Source organism: Sapajus apella, unplaced genomic scaffold (assembly GCF_009761245.1).
Source record: "Sapajus apella isolate SASKATOON/1434 unplaced genomic scaffold, GSC_monkey_1.0 scaffold119, whole genome shotgun sequence".
Lineage (NCBI taxonomy): Eukaryota > Metazoa > Chordata > Mammalia > Primates > Cebidae > Sapajus > Sapajus apella.
Genome location: NW_022437059.1, coordinates 987,876 through 997,958, shown reverse-complemented (window position 1 = coordinate 997,958; position 10,083 = coordinate 987,876). Strand labels below are relative to the sequence as shown.

Here is a 10,083-nt window from a genome sequence, read left to right as displayed (position 1 = left end):
TGGGATTACAGGCCCCTGTCACCACACCCAGCTAATTTTTGTATTTTTAAAGTAGAGACGGGGTTTCACCATGTTGGTCAGGCTGGTCTCGAACTCCTGACCTCAAAAGATCCACTCACTTCAGCCTCCCACAGTGTTGGAATTATAGGTGTAAGCCACTCTGCCCACCCGACTTTCCTATCTTTGTTAGTAGTCCCTGCAAACCCTTCTGGGAGGTCGGCAGGCTGCACATTTTGAAATGTTTAGGTCATCTTACATTTGTTATCTGAGATTTGGGAGTTGTTTGTTATCACAGAATAATCTATCTGATCTTGGCTAATGTAGTGCCATACAACAACCAGTCCTCCAGGCTGCCTGGCAAGAAGCTGAAAAATTACTGTTGTTGCCATATTACCATCATCACAATAATTATTAATTATTATAGGTACCACTTGAGTGCCCATTATGTGTACTAGGCATGTACTGCCCAGTACATGCAATGCCTCAACTGACTACAATCACAAAAGACAAAAACTATTATCCCACACCAAGATGAGAAAACCAAGGTTTAGGAAATAGCACAAATACCTCATTTGCTGCATGATGGTTATTGAAGATGGTGTTCATTCTATCATTCTCTGCAGAGAAGGGGTTTCACTGTATTGGACAGGCTGGTCTCTTTAGCAATTATAGCAAGAACCCCCTTGGAAATCAATTTTGCAACACATATCAAGCACCATTAGAGTGTGCATACCCTTTGCCCCATTCATTACTATTATCTAGCTCAGGCTTTTTGTAGTATAGTTAGAAACCAACGTATATACACACCAATCTATATGTGAAAAGTGAATTAATAATAACATTAGAACTCGTCTCTTGAATTGCTGTTATGTTTCCTGTAGCCACGGTGGAGAATGTTACTTGTCCAGTTCCCCCTTTGCTTTGGTGGCCCTGGTGTTTGGTGTTTGCCTCCTCCTTCCGTAGGGTTAATTTCCTGTCAATTCTAACAACAGTATCACTTTTCTATCTTTAATAGTAGTCCCCGCAAACGCTTCAGGAAGGTCTGCAGGCTGCTGCACATTTTGAAATATGTTAGTTGTCTATTTGTTATCTGGGCACACAGGGTAGGCCTGGGGGCATGGGGCGCCCCTGGCAGATTTGAACTAATCTTAGGTGCGTGTGCAGCGCCCCCGCGTGGCGCCTGGCGCAACAACATCCACGGTTCTCCCGCGTGGGTCCCGGCCAGGCGCCCACGACGTCTCCATCTCTCCCTCTCCCTTGGCCTATGGATGCCCTCCGGCCGCACTCCTGCCCTTGCACTGACCCACCTCGTAACGTCAACAGCCCCGTCCCTTACTCTCTTAGGCGTTCAGTGGCCACGCAGGGTCCCGCGTCATCAGCCCAGGCACGCACACACGCACACTCACACACACATCCACGCCTCGCAGCGCTTACAGCTCCGTCCAACACAAAAGGTCTCCAGGTTATTTTATTGCCGTCAATACCCCCGGCCTCCCCTCCCGCCCACTGGCTGCTGAGCCCACTGCGGGGGCGCGCGAACCTCAGCGGGTCCGAGGGTCACCGCCGCACCTCGCCGCCGGGGGCGCACCCACTTCCCCTCCACGTCGCCGGGCCAGCCGGAGTCCGGGGCCCGCAGCACCCGCTGGAAAGGCAGGTCTGCAGAGGCCGCTCCCGGTCTGGAGCTCCGGAAAGGGGTGGCAAGCGAACCCAGCTACGACTCCCACGCTTTTTCGGGCGCGCTGGAGAGGACACGGTGACACTAATTCTCGGCGTAGCAGTAGGTCCCGTAGGCTGCCTGCTGGGGCCTGGGGAAGCCGAAGCTGCGCACTCCGGGATCGGGAAGCCCCCCGCAACGCGGCCGCGGCGTGGTGATGGGGAAGCGCACGCTGCCGTCAGCCAGCCAGCCGCCGTCGCACTGGTCTAGCCCCGAGAACTTCCAGGCTGCGTAGAGGTGCCCGACCTTGGCCACCACGGCGCCGCGTCGCCGGCACGCCGCGTGGGCTTCAGACAGCGTCAGCCGCCCGGGCACGAAGAACACTTGGCCTAGGGATCACAGAGGGTCACCGACAGAGAGCAGGGTGGGCAGGGCGGGGCAGGGAGGCTGACTCCCAGGCGGCAGAGTTGGGGCGCCGGCCGCAGAGGGGCGGGATCGGGCTTGAGTACCAGGAGTAGGGGGATGGAGGCAGAAGTGCCGGGAGGGTTTGGAGAGGTGGTCTGGAACCTCGGCGGGAGCGCGGGCTGATGGAGGGGCGGTGCCTTGGAGGGACCCGGAGACCCTGCCCTAATCTCACGCTGAGGTCCACTCCCCGCCCCCTACACTTTTCAGACCCCGCCCCAAGACCCTGTCTTCGCCCCTCCCCTCACCCGCCAACACCGAGGTGAAGCAGAAGGCGTCGTAGCGGTCGCGCATCAGGTCGCGGGGCCCGTAGCTGCGGATCCCGGGCCTGCCTCGGCCGCCGCACGGGGCGCGCGCGGTGAGCACAGGGTAGCGCACGGAGCCCTCGAGCAGCCAGCCCGCATTGCACCAGTCCAGACCCTCGGTCCACGCTGGCGGGAGACGGCGGGGGTCGGGGATGAGAGGCGTTCCAGGCAGGAGCCAGACTGAGCTCGCCTGGCGCCCTCTGTCGGGCCCCTGTGACAGCTCGGCGGGGCCTGGGCGGTGCTGGGTTTGGCCGCTCACCCTGGTAGAGCTGGGAGTAGGTGGCCAGGCGTCCGTCCTGCTCCTCGCACGCCTGCTTCGCCTCGTAGTAATTGAACTGGTACCGGCCCCGGCTGGGTTGGTACGGAAACACCACACCTAGGAGGTGGCGGGGAGGCTGGGGAGGGCCAGCAGACGATGGTGGAGGGGTAGGAAGGGCGGTGCGGCCTGGGAGAGGGAGCTGGGGTCCCCGGAGGTGCGAGGGAGATACTGGGAAGGAGCCCTGGGAGACCCCAGGCGAGGCGGCCCCGCCTGCTAGAGAGGAATGGGGCGGGAGCGGAAGGGCCTCACCCTCCAGGCTCAGGGTCAGCGCCACGCTCTCGTCCTCAATGCCGTTGATGAGCTCGCAGCGGTACCGGCCCTCGTCTTCCAGGCGCACGCCCGCGATGACCAGGGAGGCGTCTAGCCGATGCCCCCTCCGCATCCTGGCGCGCCCTCCCAGGGGCCCGTACCCCCGGGCTTGCAGTCCGTTGGTGACGAGGATCAGCGTTTCCCGGAGCTCCCCGGGCTCCACCTTGCTCCAGCGCACCTTGTAGCTGGGAGGCGAGGTGCCCAGGACGCAGGGCAGCGTGGCCGTGGCCCCACGATGAGAGTGAATGACCTCGTGGATGGGGGGCAGGAGGTAGTGGGGGCCGGGGTGGGATGCTGAGCAGAGGGAGCCACAGTGGCAGGAACCCCTTGATCCTCACTGCCCCAAGTGCCCATCAGACCCTGCTCCCTAAATGCTTTCTCCAGAGCCCCCCAACCCTCTCCTCATTGCCTTCTCAGCAATGACTTTCACTCCGTGGGTACCTGCAACAGCTGCCCTTTCCCCTTTCCCCACCCTTGCAGTCTCCGCAAGCCTTCCTCAGAGTCTGGCCTGGGCTGGGGTCTTACCTGGGTCTCCTTGGGCTTTATGGAAGACGGTGAAGGCCCAAAGGAGCAGGAAACAGCAGAGCGCGGGGAGGGTGAGCCAGCCTGGCATGATGGAGAGTTAGCCAGGAACTGTCTGCAGGACAGGAAGGATGGGAAGTTCTCAGGACTGAGGCAAAAGTGGGGGGAAGAGCAGGGTTGGGGGTGAACTCCCATCAGAGATTCCTAGAAGGGACTGTCCAGCTGGAAGCCACTGGGGCAGAGAAAAGGGGTTAGTGACAAAATGACGGTAATGAGGGGAGGAAGGCAGTAGCAACCCCCTTCCTCACCCTCTCTTCCTCTCTCACATCCTCTCAGCCTGCAGGTACTAATTTAGCATCTCCTCTACCTGTCCCCCTCATCACAAGTGCTACTTCCCAAGCTTGCCATCTGGACTGCCAGCTCATGTCTATCCTCTCCCAGCACCCATTCTCCATCTTGAAGCTAGAGTCAAAATGATCTTGTCACTCTCCTGCCTTTTTTTTTTTTAGATCGAGTCTCGATCCATGGTCCAGGCTGGAGCGCAGTGGCATGATCATGGCTCACTGCAGCCCCTAACTTCTAGGCCCAGGTGATCCTCCCACCTCAGCCTCCTGAGTAGCTGGGAATACAGACATGCGCTGCCACACCCAGCTAATTTTTTAAGTTTTTAGTAGAGACAAGGTCCTGCTGTGTTGGCAAGGCTGGTGCTAGGAACACAGCAGGCGTGAGCCACTGTGCCTGGCCTTGTCATTCTCCTGTTTGAAAGTGACTTCTGATTGCCCTGAGGATAAAATCCAATCTCATAACCACAGCTTCCGAGGCTGTCTATAATCTAGTTGCTCCGTGCACCTCCAGCCTGGCTCCGCCTCGCCTCTTACCACGCTGGCCTCTGCACTGTGCCCCAGACATGCTGGACTTCTGGCAGTTTCCCACACAGTCCAAGTTTGCACTCACTTCCTTTCCTTTGTGCCCGTCTTGGTTACACAGGCCTCACCTCCTTTGGGAAACCTTTCCTCACCCCCAGTTTGCTACACTGTAGTGCACTGTCGTCTGCTGAACTGGGGACTTTTTTTTTTGAGACAGGATTTCACTCCGTCACCCAGACTGTGGCATGATCACGGCTTACTGCAGCCTCCGCCTCTCAGGCTCAAGCCATCCTCCCACCTCAGCCTCCCGAGTAGCTGGGACGACTGGCACACACCACCACGCCCCACTAATTTTTTTTCTTTTGTATTTTTTGTAGAGGTGGAGTTTCGACATGTTGCCCAGGCTGGTCTTAACTCCTGGGCCCAAGTAATCCTTCTGCCTTGGCCTCCCAGAATGCTGGGATTACAAGCCTGAGTCACCGCACCCAGCCAGCACTTTTTGTCTTACAAGTACTCTTACTAGCACCTAAATTTAACAGTGTGAATTTGAACTATATGCATATGCATATATAGACTATATCAAGGAGGTTTTCCAGAAACTATGAAGTTAAATATAAAATTATAAAGTTTTGCCGGGTGCGGTGGCTCAAGCCTGTAATCCCAGCACTTTGGGGAGGCTGAGGCGGGTGGATCACGAGGTCAAGAGATCGAGACCATCCTGGTCAACATGGTGAAACCCCGTCTCTACTAAAAATACAAAAAATTAGCCGGGCATGGTGGCGCGTGCCTGTAATCCCAGCTACTCAGGAGGCTGAGGCAGGAGAATTGCCTGAACCCAGGAGGCGGAGGTTGCGGTGAGCCGAGATCGCGCCATTGCAGTCCAGCCTGGGTAACATGAGTGAAACTCCGTCTCAAAAAGAAAAAAAAAAAAAAAAAATTATAAAGTTTTTTTTAAAAACTACTTTAAATGCAATTATCTATTTCAGTATAGTAGTTGATGCCCCCTCCTCTTTATTTATTTTTATTTTTTTTTAGAGACAGGATCTTACTATGTTGCCCAGGTTGGCCTCCAACTCCTGAGCTCAAGCAATCCTCCCACCTCAGCCACCCAAGTAGCTGGAACTACAGGTCTGAGTCACTGCATCTAGCTGTTCCTTTATTGTATCATTCTTATCACCTTGACCTTTAAAAAAAAAAAAATGAACTGGGTTGGGCACAGTGGCTCATCCCTGTAATCCCAATACTTTGGAAGGCCGAGGTGGGTGGTTCACTTGAAGTCAGGAGTTCAAGACCAGCATGGCCAACATGGTGAAACCCCATCTCTACTAAAAATAAAAAATGTAGCTGGGCGTGGTAGCATGCACCTGTAATCACAGCTACTCAGGAGGCTGAGGCAGGAGAATTGTTTGAACCCGGGAGGCGGAGGCTGCAGTGAGCCAAGATCGTCCCACTGCATTCCAGCCTGGGGGGTAGAGCAAGACCCTGTCTCCAAGAAAATAAAAAAATTGACTGAAGACTTCTTGACTTCACTGCATTTATTCTCCAAATCTGGCTCCTCTATTTCTTAATTGCATGACTATGCATAAGTTACTTATCATGTGGAAGTTACTTAACCTCTCTCTGCCTCAGGGTCCTCATCAGTGAAATGTGGGGAATAATAGCACACCTACCTCACTGAGTAGTTGTGAGGATTAAATGAAGTGAGAGATTCAAAATGCTTGAAATAGTGTCTGGAATGTAATAAGTGCTCTGTATGTGTTAGCTGTTATCTCCAGTTCCCCGCATAGTTTCTGGCACATAGTAGGTGCTAAATAAGTGTGTGTGGTTTAATGAATGAACTTACATTAAAGACTCATGGGAAGACAGGATGGGTAATGGAGAGAGGGAGGAAGCACCCAAAGTCTCACTCTTGTCCTCCAGGCTGGAGTACAATGGCATGATCTCGGCTCACTGCAACCTCTGCCTCCCAGGTTTAAGCCATTCTCTTGCCTCAGCCTCCCAAGGAGCTGGGATTACAGGTCTCTGCCACCATGCCTGGCTAATTTTTGCATTTTTAGTAGAGACAGGATTTCACCATTTTGGCCAGGCTGGTCTTGACCTCCTGGCCTTAGGTGATCTGCCCACCTCAGCCTCCCAAAGTGCTGGGATTACAGGCATGAGCCACCGCGCTCAGCCACATATATATTTTTATATTTACTCCTCCCAGCAATCCTCTGAGGCAGAAACAATTATAAATCCCATTGTACACCTGCTGAAACAAAGGTTCACACATTTTAGGAAATGAGGTCACACAGCTAGTAAGAGGAAGGGTTCGCTGGGATTTGAATCCAGATCTGAGAGTGAGGCTTGAGCACTTAATCACTGATCTATATTTCTGTATTTCAAAACAGGTGCATATGCTCTTCATACCTCCTAATAGAAAATGAGAGAGTAATCAGCAGCTCCATTGCCTACCTGGTCTCTTCCCAGAGATGGAAGGAGCAGTGCTTAGCAGCTTTTTGCCTTGCTTGAGGAAGAGGTTCCGGAAGAAGCTGTTGCCAGGCTCCTGAGAGTTCCAAGCACCTTAAAATTCTGGGACTTGAGTACCTGATCAACACAGTTTCTCCTTTTGCACCTTTGAGGAAAAGCTTCTGTCCTGTGCTCAAAGAAGCAGCCAAGCTGCTAAGAACGACCCCCCACCCCCACCAGTCCATTCAGCCCTGTTAAGTGACCTGTGTCCAGCCCTGTGACTACATCTGTGAAAAGCACTATTCTGGAACCAGGGGAAGATGCTGGGCTTGGGATGAGGGCTGGGAACCCATGAAGGGGAATGGAATAAAGGGGGCAACCCAGGCACGATGACCAGGAAGAGTGCAGAAAGTGAGATGCTTCATTGTTTCTCGATGCCTTTAGACCAGAGAGGGGTAGATCGATCGTTGGATATGAAGGTGTTGGATTGATGGGGATGGGGATGAACTCTAAATGTGGCTCAAAGATCCGTAAATGCCAAGCTCCAGCTACCTCCTTTTCCAGATGCACCTCATCTCAGCAGCACCCCCATCTCCCCTTGCCCCACAGCAGAGTACTCACCTCTGCCCTCTGGTGCCTGAGTGCACATTGCCTTTGCGAATGGACTCTCAGGTGGGAACCATCCAGGACTTCCAGCTGCTTCAGGAAACCTGACCTCTTCTTTACAGCCCCCTGTCTGTCTGTCTATCCTTCCCTTCTCAGTCCCCACCCCATCGGAAGCACAATTTCCCATTGTCTCTCTCTTTTCCCCTATTGTTGAATAACAGGGCCCCTTTCTTTATTCTGTGGGCAATGGCAATGAAATGTCAACAGCTGGGGATGTGGGATGCAGGACCGGCTGGCACATACCACCGGAAAAGGGCCTGGATGGGGGGCGGGCTCAGAACAGGAATTGACATCTCCAAGAGAAGAGAATAGGGTGAGGGGCAGACAACGGATGGTGGAAAGGTTGAAATGGAATCTCTCTCAATACTTCAAACTGCAGGACTCTAAAGAGATTTTGTCTGCGGCCAGAGGAAAGGCTGGGCTCCATGAGGGCAGAGGGAGTGGCTAGCATTGCAAGAGGAGAGATGGAGATTAGACAGGAAGGAAGATTTTTCTGTCCTTGGGGAGGAACATGAGAATTTCTGAGGATAGCAGGACTTTGGAAATCTCTCCAAAACAGAGGTTATCTTATTGCTTCCCTAATTTTCTACCTCTTCCCTCAGCACAAATAGTACTTTTTTTAAAGTACTCAGAAGGACGTCCTTAATCTTCCTAGATGGAAATTCATTTAAAGAGACAGGGGTCTCCATCTGTTGCCCAAGCAGGAGAGCAGTGGCCCAATCACAGCTCACTGCAGCCTCAAACACCTGGGCTCAAGTGATCTTCCCGCCTTCGCCTCAAAATTAGCTAGGACTACAGGTGTGCACCACCACACCCGGCTAATTTTTTTTTTTTTTTTTTTTTTTTTGAGACAGAGTCTGGCTCTGTCACCCAGGCTGGAGTGCAGTGGTGAAATCTCGGCTCACCGCTACCTCTGCCTCCCAGGTCCAAGCCATCCTCCTCTCACCTCAGCCTTCTGAGCAGCTGGGATTACAGGTGTGCGCCACCACGCCCATCTAATTTTTGTATTTTTGTAGAGATGGGGTTTCACCAAGTTGCCCAGGCTGGTCTCCAACTCCTGGGCTCAAGCAATCCGCCTGCGTTGGCCTCCCAAAGTGCTGGGATTACAGGCATAAGCCACCGTGCCCGGCCTAATGAAGTTCATTTTAAAAACTTTCTCATTGAGGCATAATTTACATACAAAAAAGTGCATGGAAATTATGTGTACAGGTAAATGAATTTTTATCTATGTACATATGATGTACACAGGTAAAAACCCACCAGATCAAGATACAGAACATTTCCAACAAGGCCGAATAGGCCTGATTGTTCTGTTTTCTATCAATGCAGAGGGAGGATTCCCTCCACCTGCCCCTGTAAACAGCCGTTTAGAAATGTTGTGAGCTTTAAGTTGCATTTTAGCCTTATTTTCTCTCTGTTGAGCAGCCCCATGGAAGTAACTTTGCATTATTAAAAACAAATAATTTCATGTTCTGTAAGTTAAAAATTTTTTTAAAAAGAGTCCGGGCACTATGACTCATGCCTGTAATCCCAGCACTTTGGGAGGCCAAAGTGGGTGGATCACCTGAGGTCAGGAGTTTGAGACCAGCCTGGCCAGCATGGTAAAACTCTGCCACTACTAAAAATACAAAAATTAGCCAGGCGTGGTGGTGCACACCTGTAATCCCAGCTCCTCAGGAGGCCTGAGGTGGGAGAATCACTTGAACCCGGGAGACAGAGGTTGCAGTGAGCTAAGATGGCGCCACTGCACTCCAGCCTGGACAACAGAGTGAAACAAAGTGAGACTCCATCTCAAAAAAAAAAAAAAGAACCATCCCCTTTCAGAACTGGAGGAGACCTCAGGATGCTGAACATTTACTAGAGGAGGAGACAGAGGAGATGGAGAGGAAGGTGGCCTGCCCCCAATCACACACAGTCGTTGAGTCAAACCTAGAAGTTCCCGCTTTTCCCACTAATCCTCTTCTGCCTCTCTCCTTGGCTGTCCAGTTCAGACAAGTTCCAGGTTTTCACTTGGGCCATATCTAATAAGAGGAAGCCCGCCCTGAATATATATATTTTTTCTTTTTTTGAGACTGGGTCTCATTCTGTCACCCAGGCTGGAGTGCAGTGATCTGATCACAGCAGACTGCAGCCTCGACCTCCCAGGCGCAAATGAGCCCTCCCACCTCAGCCTCTTGAGTAGCTTAGTGCACAATGTGCAACACCACACCCGGCTAACTTTCAAAAATTATTTGTAAAGACAGGGTCTCCCTATCTTGCCCAGGTTGCTCCCCAACCCCTGGACTCAAGTAACTCTCCCCGCTTGGCCTCCCAAAGTGCTGGGATTACAGGCATGAGTCACTGCACCCAGCAGACTATACTCTTGAGAGATTTGATTGACTATCTTTTCCCTGTCTACTCCGTCCCTGTTCTTAAGCGCTTCCCTCCTCCTCCCACGACTGTCTCTCTCATGGGAGAAGACAAATAGCCCCCTGTCTCCTTGGACAGGACACCCTGATCCAGTGCATCTGATTGGCTTCCTCCCAACTCAAA

At 52.6% G+C, this 10,083-nt stretch overlaps 1 protein-coding gene across 3 annotated transcripts; it reads right to left on the bottom strand.

Moving 5' to 3' along the window:
- Nucleotides 1-567: 567 nt before the first annotated feature.
- On the bottom strand, nucleotides 568-8,352 carry HAPLN2 (hyaluronan and proteoglycan link protein 2). Of its 3 annotated transcripts, none has more exons than XM_032260659.1 (7): nucleotides 7,507-8,351; nucleotides 6,892-7,072; nucleotides 3,575-3,686; nucleotides 2,990-3,343; nucleotides 2,681-2,797; nucleotides 2,365-2,547; nucleotides 568-2,043 (listed from the first exon to the last, which is right to left on the bottom strand). In XM_032260659.1, the coding sequence occupies exons 3-7, from the start codon at nucleotides 3,660-3,662 to the stop codon at nucleotides 1,760-1,762; spliced, it is 1,026 nt and encodes a 341-aa protein (XP_032116550.1). In that variant the 5' UTR covers nucleotides 3,663-3,686; nucleotides 6,892-7,072; nucleotides 7,507-8,351; the 3' UTR covers nucleotides 568-1,759. The 3 variants fall into 3 exon arrangements, with proteins under 3 accessions (XP_032116550.1, XP_032116549.1, XP_032116551.1); XM_032260658.1 differs by having other exon boundaries at nucleotides 6,892-7,023; XM_032260660.1 differs by lacking the exon at nucleotides 6,892-7,072 and having other exon boundaries at nucleotides 7,507-8,352.
- Between the last annotated feature and the right edge of the window lie 1,731 nt (nucleotides 8,353-10,083).